The 13,207-nt window shown below is 48.5% G+C and overlaps 1 protein-coding gene across 2 annotated transcripts in view; it reads left to right on the top strand.

Annotated features, from left to right (window-relative positions):
- Positions 1 to 2,418: 2,418 nt before the first annotated feature.
- Positions 2,419 to 13,207, top strand: part of JPH2 (junctophilin 2) — a 72,579-nt gene continuing 61,790 nt past the window's right edge. Inside the window, exons 1-2 of one of the 2 annotated variants that reach the window (XM_061127321.1) lie at positions 2,425 to 3,308; positions 6,204 to 7,606. In XM_061127321.1, the coding sequence (XP_060983304.1) occupies positions 2,930 to 3,308; positions 6,204 to 6,238 (414 nt within the window). In that variant the 5' untranslated portion in view covers positions 2,425 to 2,929 and the 3' untranslated portion in view covers positions 6,239 to 7,606. Of the gene's footprint in view, positions 3,309 to 6,203; positions 7,607 to 13,207 lie in introns of those variants that run through there. The other variant, XM_061127320.1, reaches the window with a different exon arrangement.

The following is a 13,207-nucleotide window of genomic DNA, read 5'->3' as shown; positions in this document are numbered from 1 at the left end:
TTAGAGAAATTAACAATTAGTCCAAAGCCACACAGCTTGTGAGGGCCAGAACTAGGATCTGAACACAAATCTAGCTCTGTGACTATCTACCCTACACAACAGATGGTAAGTAAGTAAGGGTATGGATCTGTACATTATTAAGAAACTGTTTCTTAATTGAAAACCTACAGTGATTCTTTCCTGGGAATGAGAGTTAGATTTGTCCAAGGAGATTTTAAAAAGAATGCAAGTGCCAGAGCCTTCTCCCAGGACAATCCAGTAGGTTGGGGAGGGGGTGGGATTCCAGAATCTGTTCACGTTTTTAAGTTGCACAGGTGATTCTTACGTGTCCCCACCCTTGGGAGGGAACCGCTGTAGAGAGGCTTATGGATGAACAGTTGCTACACTTGGAACAGCTTGCTAGGACACCGCAGCCAGCCACCCAGCCTTAGAACCGGATTATGCCGACTTGCCGGGTGTTTAAACTACAAAGGGTGTTGAACTCAGAGTCCTCTGGCTTCCATTTGGAGATGCTCTTTCCTCTCCCCTGGAGAGCAGAGGTGGAAAGAACGCGTGGCTTTCCAGGGTTGGTCAGAAGCGGCAACAGCAGAGTTCTATGGGGCCAGCACTGGGGTGGTCTCTGCAGTGAACCGGGCGAGCAGGCTGTCAGGCAACCTTCGGGGCAGGGGGCTGGGGTGAGTCAAAACCCAGACGAGACAGTCTTTATCTACTGCTTCTTGCTGCATGTCTGCTTGGCAATGAGCTCCGAGGCTGGGTGTTTCTATCGGGGGGTAAAACGTGGGCAGAGAAGGGTTTTTTAAGGCAGGGGACTGAAGAAGGAAGGAACCAAGCGGCGATAAGAACCAGGATCAGCTAAGGGTGAAGGGAGAGATGCTTGTCTATCCATTTCCTAAACAAGAACACATCTTTGGTGGTGACTTGAAGTGGCCTAAGTCATCATGGGATTCAGAGTATGACAAATCAGTTTGAAGTCAGATAATAATAGTTGAATGTTCTCAAGTGCCTTCTGGGCTTTTTGTGTGTGTGTGTGATTTCTATCCTCCTCACTGCCAACCCCCCATCTTTCTCACACACACAGACACACACGTACACACAGCTTCCTGTGCTTGGCGGCTCCTATCTTTCACAGAATTACTGTGTTCCTATTAACCCTGGATTCAGTTGGGATTTCCATTTTTTAAAAACAAAACCCTAAATCTTGTACTTATTTATTATTTTTGGCTGCACTGGGTCTCTGTCGCTGCTCGAGGGCTTTGCTCAAGTTGCGGTGAGCGGGCTTCTTGTTGCGGTGGCTTCTCTCGTTGCGGAGCATGGGCTCTAGGCGCTCAGGCTCAGTAGCTGTGTCTCGTGGGCTTAGCTGCTCCAGGGCATGTGGGATCTTAGGGAACCAGGGATCGAACCTGTGTCTCCTGCACTGGCAGGCAGATTCTTAACCCCTGGACCACCAGAGAAGTCTGGAATTTCCATCCCTTGGTCTTGGCCACCGCCTCTCACCATGGAGATTTATTTGTCCCTTTTCCTGGAGTTCGGTGGGAACCTGAGGGCTGGTCAGCCCCTTTGCCCTTGACCTTGCCCTAGGAGCTTTCTGAAATATGGCCTCCCAGGCTGTTAGGAGAGCACAGCAAAAGAGAGTTTGGAAAGAGAATTTAAAAAAAAAACACAAAAACATGATCCTTGAGTATTTCTGAGAGGATCTCCTGGCAATACAACCAGTCATGCAGTGTCAGAACTAGAGAGCAGAGGGCGGGCTCCTCACCCTTGAGAAGAGAGAAAAGGGAGTGATCCAGATGATGCTTTTTGCATGGGGCTCTTCCCGGGGTTTTCCCAGGGTGCGGGGGCAGGGAGGGAATTGGGGCTGTCAGATTCACTTTATCTTCCCCACTCTGTTTCCAGAACTTCACCTTTCCTCCCGAGTTCCCTCCTCCACTTTCAAAAGCATATATGACCCCATGCCCGTTCCTTTCTCTTTAGGTCACCAGATTCTTTTATGGGGTTGGCAGCGATGCTCTGATAGCCCCGTGTCCTGTCGGGGCATGTGAGTGGCGCTGGGGCTGAGGTTCTCCAGCTTCTACACTCAGGGGGATTTGAAAGTGTTTCAGGACTGGGTCTTCCTCTCCCCACCCTGCCGGACGCTCAAGGGACCGGGAAGGTGGAAGGGAGCTCTTCTTTACCCAAGAGAAGAAAAGCCGCCCGATCGCCCCTGCTACCCACACTTCGCTCTCAGCTTCCCTTCCTCATCCCTCCAGCCACTCCCGGAGTCTGAAGCACTAGCCCAGTTTGAAACACCCCTCCCGCTTTGAAGGAGGCTGGGCTGGCCTGGGGGTTATTTTGGGAGCAGCCTCTGAGATCCAATGGCCTTGTTAGGGCAACACTGACCTTTCCATCCCAGGAGGAGGGTAGGATTGGAGGGGGGCGGGGCAGGGCGCGGAATCACAGCCCGGCACACCCAGGGGGGTGGAGGAGAAGGGGGCCAGCCGGCTGCGGGAATTCAGCCTCTGGGCTGGGGGCTGTCACCGAGGAAAAGTTTTCCTTTTTGAAGACGGACTGGGGATCCCTCCACCCCATCCCTCCCATTGCACTTCTTAAAGGGATCACAGCGCTTTTCCCTTTGACTCCATGGAAGCCAGGTTGGGGACACTCCGTGGAGACTTCGAACCTTTCCTTCCCACTTCCTCCTCGGCTGGCAGCCTTCCTCTGGCCGACTGAGTGGGGGCCTCCCAGGCATGGCACTGACCGCCCGACCCAGTGCTGACTTGGCTCCTGGGTTCCTGCAGCCTCGGGTGGCATCTCGCTTCCCCCCTCCCGGGGCGCGGTGAGTTAGGGGGCGCCCAGCCCTGAGCTGCTTGGAGAGAGTTGCTGGCACCCCCTCTCCCCATCACCTTCTCCCCCAAAGCTGGAGAACGGTGAGGAGGTCGGGGGCTACGATGAGATGAGCGGGGGTCGCTTTGACTTTGACGATGGCGGGGCGTACTGCGGGGGCTGGGAGGGGGGCAAGGCGCACGGGCACGGCCTGTGCACGGGCCCCAAGGGCCAGGGTGAGTACTCGGGCTCCTGGAACTTTGGCTTTGAAGTGGCGGGTGTCTACACCTGGCCCAGCGGAAACACCTTCGAGGGATACTGGAGCCAGGGCAAACGGCACGGGCTGGGCATAGAGACCAAGGGACGCTGGCTCTACAAGGGCGAGTGGACACACGGCTTCAAGGGACGCTACGGGACCCGGCAGAGCAGCAGCAGCGGTGCCAAGTATGAGGGCACTTGGAACAACGGCCTGCAGGACGGCTATGGCACCGAGACCTACGCGGATGGAGGTGAGCCCGGCCTGCAGCCTGCAGACCTGGGGAGGGGCCAGCTGGGGTGAGGAAGGTGGTGGAGGGTGGGGCAGGAGGGGCCAGGATATGATTTGCTGTGTGGCATCGGGCAAGCAGCTCCACCTCCCTCTGCATCCATTTCATTGTCAGGAAAAGTGAGGCCAATAACGGAGCTGTTGAGAGAATTGGCAGACATGCTTGGTACAAGGCCTGCCATAGAAACACACATTCAAGACACATTCAATAAGACACCATTGCGACTGTGGCAGGCTAGGTGTACAAAGAGCTCTGGAATTTACTCCAGAAGAATTGGTACCTAATGTTAACTTTCCCATGAAAGTTATTTTCAGCCAGTAGATCATGAAGTGTTCGTTCATTCATTCATCTATCCACCCCCCACCCACTTACCCATTTACCCATCCATCCATCCACCCACTCAGTCATCCATCCACTCATCCATCCATCCATCTATCCATCCAAGCATACTTTTGTTCAGTGACTATTTCTGTAGTACCACTTATTCACCAGGCATTGTAAAAAGGGTTAGAGGTAGAGAGAAATAGAATAAAGTCCATGGGTTCAAAGATAGGCTTGCAGACAAACAATTATACGCAAGTATTCACAGAGTGCTGTGGCAGAAAAGGGAAGTTAGGTCTGAGGAGGTCAGGGGAGGCTTTAGAGGAGGAGACATCGGAACTGCATCTTGATGGGAAGAGTGTGTCTGTGAGGCTTGTAGACAGTGGCCCCTAGTACAGGTCGGGCTCCTGGCTGGGTTACCTACTGCTGGACATCTGGTGAGGGCTCAACCTCGAATGCACCTGGACAGTAACAGGTTGTTAACAGAGTTTTCGTGGCACAATGGCTGGCTGGAGTTGGACAAAATCTGGCTCCACGTTTCCTAATTTGGTGACTTTGAGCTGTTTTTGGAACCTCTGCAATTCAGTGCAATTCAGACATTTATACTGGCCGCTGCGCAGAGCACTGGGTACGAGCAGAGAGCAAACCTCACATGTTCCAGTTACCAAGTGGAGATAGTTCCTGCAGGCTTGCTGGGCATCAGTGAACCAGGCAAAGCGGTGCAAATATGCATGTGCAGAAAGTTCCTTCCCTTCCCTACCCTGTTCCTCCTCCACACAGTGTGTGTGTGTGTGTGTGTGTGTGTGTCTTGGGAGCATGGATGTGAGTCACAGGGACACAGCAATATTTCTGGGAAACTACAGGCTGATGTCCCAGTATGTCTAAAACAGGGAAAACCCATTCATTCCTTCATAGAACGCCACTGATGTGTCAGGCGCCCTCCCGCAGCAAGTCCCAGGGTCCGAGGCAGTGAGCAAAGTCCTCAGGAAGCTCCCTGTCTAGTGAAGAAAACAGAAAGAAACAGGAAAACAAACACGGATGCAATTTCCAAAAGTTACCTGTGTTACGGAAAAACTAGCAGAGAGGGAAGAGGGTGATTTTTTTTTGGAGGGCAGGTGTCTGAGTACTAGGGTGGGGAGAATGGGAGAAGGAAGGAAGACCCCAGGCAGAGGGAATGGCGATTACAGAGGCTCTGAGGCGGGACTGGGCTTGGCATGTACGAGGAACAGCAAGAACGCCGGGGTGGTGGGAGAGGTGTGAATGAGGGGCACATTCTGGGCTGCCAGGGCTGCCGCTGGAGATGTGGGCACGGGCCAGGGCACCAAGGTTTGCAGGGCCCAGGGTTTTAGCCTAGGTGTGTCCAGGAGCCCTTCGGGCCAGGTCATAGGGAGGTCTGCCCCTCTAGTTTGTCAGAAGCCCAGATTCTCCGCTTGGATGAGACAGCCCCACATCCAGGGGGTCTGGAAACCTCAGAGATCCTCTCCCCCGAGCGCAACCCTCCAAAATTAGATGTGGCCACTGCTTCGGAAAATCTCTTTAATCAACCTGTCACCAGTTTTCCCAGGGGTTGTTAAGGACCTGCCCTTTGCCCCATCCTGGGTAGCACTGAGGGGAATGTGGACAAATAAGATCCTGGGATTAGGGACGGCTGGGAGCTGGGCAGCCTTGGATCACCACCGTGCCCCTATCGTATTCTCTTGTCTCTTGGAGCTTCAGTTTCCTCATCCCTAAGATGGATTTATACTAACCTCTCCTAAGCTTTCTCATGGGATGAATGTGCAGTTGCCATTATTACTATTAACCTATCACTAACTCATTCAGTAAATATTTATTGAGTGATTATTAGGAAGCCAGCACTGGGTGGGCTGTTGAGGGGGGGAGGATGGGGAGAGTGTAGAAATGAACAGGATGGGAGAGGTCACCCTGCCTTCCAACGTAAGAAAAAATTGTGTTGGGTGCAAAACAGGGACATGCTGGGGGCTAAGCGAGCAAGAAGCAGGTGGCTAACCAGACTGAGGCAATCAGGGAGACTTCCTGGAGGAAGTGGCAAGTGGGGCTCTGAAGTACAAAGTGAGCCAGGTGACAACGGTGGAGGACGCTTGCTCCGGGTGGTGAGAACAGTGTACAAAGACTGAAGCCTAAGCTTGCTGCCCAGCGGAGATCGAGCTGAGATTTGCGTCTTAGTCTCAGTTTGAGAAGCATTGATCAAAGTGACATCACGGCTGCTTTCCTCCACTCCTTGGCTTACCTTGCAATCTGATGCTACAGGTGTCTGCCTGCTCCAAACCAAAGAGTAGCTTTCCAAACTGGAGGTGTCGACCCATTGGCCAAATCAACTTAGTGGGTCGTGACCTGCATTTTAAAAGAAATGAAAGAATAGAACAGAACAGAATAGAAAGTATCAGAGTGTTTCATAGAGAATGAGATTAGAGTATTGATTCCTGAAATGTTTGTTCAGTTGGAGATTATATATATATATAGTGTATCAAAACATCTGTTTATGTGTATATCATGATTCAAATGTATTTTTTGTTGCAGATCATGGTCAAAAAATAGGAATATTACTGTTCTAAAGTGACTTGACCTGACATCTTCATGGCTGCCCCCGTTATTCCTAAACCCACAGACCTTCCCCTTCCCCCTCTGCTTTTCACTTTGGCTGGAAGTTCCAATTCTCTGGTGGGAAGGGGAAGGTAGTCCAGGCACAGGAGTCTTCCAAACCCTGCTCTAAGCCTCCTGGCACCCCTCCCCCTTCTATAGCCCCACATTCCTCCCCTGGCCATATATAGCAAAGCTAAAAATAGCTGCTGACTTAAAGCCCAAAGCCAGCACACCCAGCCCTTAAGTAGTAATCCACAGCTGCATGGCTGCCTGGCGGTTCCCACCCAAGACCCACAGACTCCAGCACTAGAAGGGCCATTAGTGATCTTGGTTTTCCTCCGATCTTGACCTGGGCCTGAGCCTAGGATTCCAAGGCCCATGAATGGCCTGAAACTGTAGGACTCTGTGTGTGGACTCTGTGTTTTTCTGGGAGGTATTTCCTGCAAGAGCCATCAGATTCTACAATTAATCTGGTGTTCAAATAAATTCCAGGATGATGGATCTAATTCAATAATCCCGTCCCCAAAATGTGCAGCAGGAAAAACCAAGCCCAAGGCTGACTTTTTTTTCCCCTAAAGCTAATAATAGTTAACATTTTTGGAGTATGAACAATGTGCCTGGTGCTGATCTGGGCACGTGGCAAGCGTTGTGTTACTTAAACTTTCACAATAACCTTATGGGGAAGTACTATTATTACCCCTATTTTATAGATGAGGAAACTGAGATCGACAGTCTTCTAATTGATAAGAGGCCGAGATGGAGTTTGATCATCATAAGTGACAATTAAATGTTTTATGTTGTAAATCAGCATTTTAATAAATGATAAACAACTATACAAAATAATCAAGCCTGGCTACATACTTTAGGGACACGGTGCGAAACAAAAATGCGGGGCCCCTTCTTCAAAATTAAGAATTTCAAGATGGTGACATCAGAGCCTTAAGCCAAGTTCAGGGCCCTTCTGAGCTCAGAGTCTTGTGTGACTGTACAGGTTGAATGCCCAGGAAGCTGGCCTTATCAAGACCAAGTAGTAACAACTGTCTTCTCTACCATTTGTTGAATCTTTACTAGTTTTTATTTTTTGCCTCCATTAGGTCTTACTTGTGGCACTCGGGCTTAGTTGCTCCAAGGCTTGTGGGTTCTGAGTTCCCCAACCAGGGATAGAGCTTGTGTCTCCTGCATTGGGAGGTGGATTCGTAACCACTGGACCACCAGGGAAGTCCCAAATCTTTATTAGTTTTTACCAGGCTCTGTGACAGTAGTAATAACCATCTCTACCATTTATGGAGTTTTTACTAGTCTTTATCAGACTCTGTGCTAAGAATCATACATGTATTATATTATTGAGGCTTCTTAGTTCTCTCTTCTACTACACTAGTGGCTTTCAAATTTTTGTAATTATAACACACTTTAACATATGTATTTTCTATTATAATTCTGTGCCTACATATAAAAATGTAAAACTGAAACAAGTTATCATGAAGTAATATTTCTCTCCCTATATGCTGTACTTGCTATTTTCTTTTATGTGATCTCATTGATAGAATTGGGCTTCCCTGGTGGCTCAGCTGGTAAAGAATCCGCCTGCAATGCGGGAGACCTGGGTTTGATCCCTGGGTTGGGAAGATCCCCTAGAGAAGGGAAAGTGTACCCACTTCAGTATTCTGGCGTGGAGAATTCCATGGACTGTACCGTCCATGGGGTCACAAAGAGGCGGACACGACTGAGCAACTTTCAATTGATAGGATTGTTATTTTCTCTTTTTGAGAGAATTAAATGATGCATTGTTATACATTAAATACTTAGAATTAGGCATGTGGTTAGTGCTTTGATTATTATTATTATTATTACATGCTGAAATGATGATGTTTTTATGTTTAAGTATGACAACTGGGTCAAAGATGAAACCTTCTATGCTCTGGGTACAGATTTCTTTGTTCTTCCCAACGCTGATGGCTTCAGCTCATTTTAGCCTGACTGTCTCTGAACATGGGAGCTAAATGAATTTGCCAAGCTAGAGCCGGAAGTAGCTCAGCTGGTAAAGAATCAGCCTGCAAAGCGGGAGACCTCGTTCCATCCCTGGGTTGGGAAGATCCCCTGGAGGAGGGCATGGCAACCCACTCCAGTATTGCTGCCTGGAAAATCCCCACAGACAGAGGAGCCTGGCGGGTTACAGTCTGTGGGGTCACAAAGAGTCGGACACGACTGAGCGACTAAGCGCAGCACAGAGCCCTGAGTAATATCTGCTGTCACATGACCTGGGCCTGTGACGTGTGTTCCTTGAAGAAACTTAACCTTCATATTTCTTTCTATATTCGTTCCCCAGAGGAACATCATTTCTATTGATCTATGTGTCTATCTTTGTGCCGATATCATGATGTCTTGGTTACTGGAACTTTAAAATAAGTTTTTATTTATTTTTGTTGTAAATTTTTCTTGGGGTATAGTTGGTTTACAATGTTGGTGGTTTCAGGTGTACGGCAAAGTGAATCTGTCATATACCCACTCTCTTCTAGATTCTTTTCCCACACAGGCGTTACAGAGTATTGAGCAGAGTTCCCTGTGCTATGCAGTAGGTCTTAGTTATCTGTTCTATATGCAGTAGTGTATATGTGTCAATCCCAGTTTTCCATCAAACAAGTTTTTCAATCAGAGTAAATCCTCCAGCTTCTCTTGTTCAAGACTTTTCAGGTTATTCTAGATCATTTCCATTTCTGTATACATTATAAAATCAGCTTGGCAATTGCTACCAAAAAGGCCTGATGGAAATTGGATTAAAAATGCATTCGGTGGATCGTGAGGAAGTATGTTCAGCACAACTTCACAAGAACCAAAGGCAATTTGTAAAGAAGTGATTATGTTAACTCTTCACTAGAGAATTTGAGAAACTCATCCATACAGATCTATGCAAAGTGTCGATCTTGTTGCTTTTTTTAAAAAATTATTTAATGTATTATTTTTGGCTGTGCTGGGTCTTCGTTGCCGAGTGTAGGCTTTCTCCAGTTGTGGCGAGTGGGGGCTACTCTTCATTGCAGTGCCCCGGTTTCTCATTGTGGTGGCTTCCCTTGTTGTGAAGCACGGGCTCTAGACGTGCAGGCTTCAGTAGCTGCAACTCTTGGGCTCTAAAGCATGGGCTTAGTAGTTGTAGTTACTCTGAGGCAACCGGAATCTTCCCGGACCAAGGATCAAACCTGTGTTCCCTGCATTGGCAGGCAGACTCTTAACCACTGGATCACCAGGGAAGTCTTTTGTTGCTTTTAAATTCTCCTTTTCTATTTTTTGGGTCCTAGTTAGTTTTCTAACAATTGGATGCATTGTTCATACTGATGCATTCATTACATTCCTTTTATTCTATCAGTTCAGTTCAGTTTATCTCCTCAGTTGTGTCCGAGTCTTTGCAACCCCATGGACTGCAGCATGCCAGGCCTCCCTGTCCATCACCAACTCCCAGAGTTCACTCAAACTCATGTCCATTGAGTCAGTGATGCCATCCAACCATCTCATCCTCTGTTATCCCCTTCTCCTCTTGCCCTCAATCTTTCCCAGCATCAGGGTCTTTTCAAATGAGTCAGCTCTTCACATCAGGTGGCCAAAATGTTGGAGTTTCAGCTTCATCATCAGTCCTTCCAATGAATATTCAGGACTGATTTCCTTTAGGATGGACTGGTTGGATCTCCTTGCAGTCCAAGGGACTCTCAAGAGTGATTATGAGTAAAATAATTAAAGAAAAATGCATTTGATCTTTACATCAATTTGGAGGGAATGGACATCTAAACAGCAATGAGCCTTCCAATCCATGGGTGTGGTATATATCCTTTCTTACTTACATCTTCTTTAATTTCACTCAGCAATGTTTTAGCATTTTCAGTATCTTGCACTTTTTTAAAAAGTAAAATTAACAAGCATTTTATTTCTTACGATATTATAAATGGCATTTAAAATTTCATCTTTCCTGTTGTTCATTGCTAGGTTATAGACATACAATTGTTTTTGTACATCAGCCTTCAGTCCTTTTACATTACTAAATTAATTTCTTAGTTTTGGTGGGATTTTGAGGAATTGTTTCTTCAGATTTAAAAGGAACATCTTTTAACTTAAAAATTATTGATTGCTATTAAAGCTTAAGTGTAGAAGGCCTAAGAGAATCTGATGGGACTAAAGGCATGTGTTACTTAAGCACTTGGGGCCAAGTGGCCAGATCTGAGTCCAAGTCCAGGTGGAGCCACCTCTTCATTCTACAAACATGGGCACATCATGTGACCTCTTTCACCTTCCATTTCCTTTTTTTCCACTAAGGATGTCAAAATCTCCCTCAAAATATGACTAAAACAATGAAACGAGATAATCCACAAAAAGGGCTTAGCGTGATGCCTGGCACAGAGGAAAGGCTGAAACGTCCACCTTCTTTTCTGTGTTTCCTTCACAGACCAAAGGGTGAACTGATTCAGGATGGTCTGAACCACAGCTGCCTCTGTTTGGGGGAAAATATTTCAGTACAAAACCTAGCTTTTGATTTTGGAGCACTTAAGAAGCCAAGACTTTGATTTGCTTAGTTTTGCGTTGGGTCTTGCCAGTGTAGATGGAAGCCATATCAGGTCGATTCCATTTCGAATGTAGAATCAGCATAATTTAACCTCATCTTGAAAATCGCACGTCCCAGTTCACAGCCAGGGGTCAGCGTGACAGGCAGCTGGGTTACTGTGATGGCAGCTTCTTGGCATTTATCTGGGACCCCAGGGGAGCAGAGCGGACCCTCAGTAAGACAGGGAAGTGGATGTCATTAGTACTTCCTCTCTGCAGCCTTGTTTTCTGGGATGCATGTGTCTAGCTGGCCAAATCTCCCCAGACGTACCCCTGTCCAAGGCCAGGCCCTTGGCATTCATCAAGCTGGCGTTTTTCCAGCGCCTGCTAATTCCGTGTCCCCAGCAGCTGTTCCCTGGACCAGCCTTGGCTGCCACACCTTTGTGAGGAATGTCCAGTCTCATTTTCTAAGGGCCGTGGTTGAGGGCAGAGCGCGGGGTGAGGGAGACAGGCTTGCTTCCTGCCGTAGACCTAGTTCTCTCCTATCCCTTCCTAAGCTGGAGCCACAGAGTAGGTGGGTGTTAGGTCTGGTCACGACTGATTCCCCTACTTATTCCCGCATAGCTGGGATTCGAGTGGTCTAGAGCCGCCTGGCAGAATCCACAGGGCTACCCAGGGCCAGTAGGAACTCCAGAAGCGCCACCCCCCCCCCCCCCCCCCCGGCGAGGAGTGACCACCTCGTGCCTGGAAGCATTCAAGCATGTGATGTGGCGCTGACCACTGTTTGAACTGTGTGGAATGGGGCCCCCCCCAAGGCCTGAAGGCGGCCCACAGCTCTGTGTTTAATGCACCATGTTTTTCTTCCTTTTGTTTATGATACAACTTGAATCCTTTATCATCTTATCAAAGTGATCAAATTTCACATTGCTGATGACAGGACTACCTGGCAACATGGCCCCTTGGTGGGATGTACAGAGAAGGCTGTCCCTTCCCCTGTGTAATATTCCTGTGGGATAAGTGTGGAGAGAGGGAGATTCATGCAGAGCCTGGGAGGCCTGGTAAGAATCTGGCTTTGATCCTGAGAACAATGGGGGCTATGAAGGTGACATGGTTTGGGATGGACAGGTACACACTGCTATATTAAAATGGATAACCCGTAAGGTCTTACTGTATAGCAGAGAGAACTCTGCTTCACGTTATGTGGCAGCTTGGATGGGAGAAGGGTTTGGGGTAGAATGGATACATGTACGTGTATGGCGAAGTCCTTCTGCTGTCCACTGAAAACCATCAGAACATGGTTAACTGGCTATACTCCAATATAATATAAAAAGTTAAAAAAATTTTTTTTAAAGTAATATGAGCGAATTTCCCTGTGGTCTAAAGGTTAGGACTCTGTGATTCCACTGCAGGGGGCACTGGTTCCATTTCTGATCAGGGAACTAAGATTCCTGCATGCCTCATGACCAAAAAAGAAAAAAGAAAAATGACTTGCTCTGACTTTGTTTAAAGGGATTGCTTTGTGTTGGGAGACTGAGGGAGGAGATGGCGCAGAAAGGTAGAAGCAGGGGGGATCGATTAGAATCATTTATTGCAATGATACAGCTCAGATGCCACGATGCTTTGGACCAGCCTCCTGGGGCAGCCGAGGTGGGGAGAAGTGGTTGAACTCTGTGTCCATTCTGAAGGTGGGGCTGATAGATTGGCCTCATGGGTTGCAGAGAGGGTGTGGAGAGAAAGAGGAGTCAGGGAAGCTTCCAAGGCCTGAGCTGCAAAGGATGGCGTTGCCCTGAGCTGAGATGGGATGAGGATTCAAAGAGGGAAGGTCAGGAACTCAGTGTTGGATACCGAGGGTAAGGGATGCCTCTTAGACAAGCCACGTGGGTGGAAGGGTTGTGCGCAGGCCTGCACACAGACACAGGGACCTCGGAGCAACCAGTGGGGCATCTGAACCCAGACCTTCTCCCCTTGATCCCTTTGTGTCCCCCACCCTCAATTACTTCTGGCTTCCTAGGCCTTTAGCATGGCTGAACTGACCTAGGACCTGGCAAAGTTGCTTTCCCCCAGGCTCCAGGATTGTCAGCATCCAGGCAGTGTCACTCAATTAATCCCCTGCTTCTTGTACAAGCTAGGAGAGCAGCCTCTATGTGTGGGGGTGGTGGAACCTGCAGGCTACCAGGACTGTTGTACACCCACTGCAAACCAACCCTGATTCCGGGAGCTGGTCACCCATGCTGTCAGCCCCTCCACTTTGGGTCCCCTGGCAGTAATCCTGGAAAGAGGAAGACAGGGGAGCTTTGATGGGAGGGAGCATTTGGGGGCCATGGGAAGAGACATTGGTGCCACCTTGCAGGCGAGCCAGAGAGCAAGGCCTTGGGATGGTTATAACAAAAACAGAATGTCGCCTATACAGTCACCCAAAG

This window comes from Dama dama, chromosome 23 (assembly GCF_033118175.1).
Source record: "Dama dama isolate Ldn47 chromosome 23, ASM3311817v1, whole genome shotgun sequence".
In the NCBI taxonomy this organism is placed as follows: Eukaryota; Metazoa; Chordata; class Mammalia; order Artiodactyla; family Cervidae; genus Dama; species Dama dama.
This window is presented reverse-complemented; position numbering and strand designations above follow the sequence as displayed.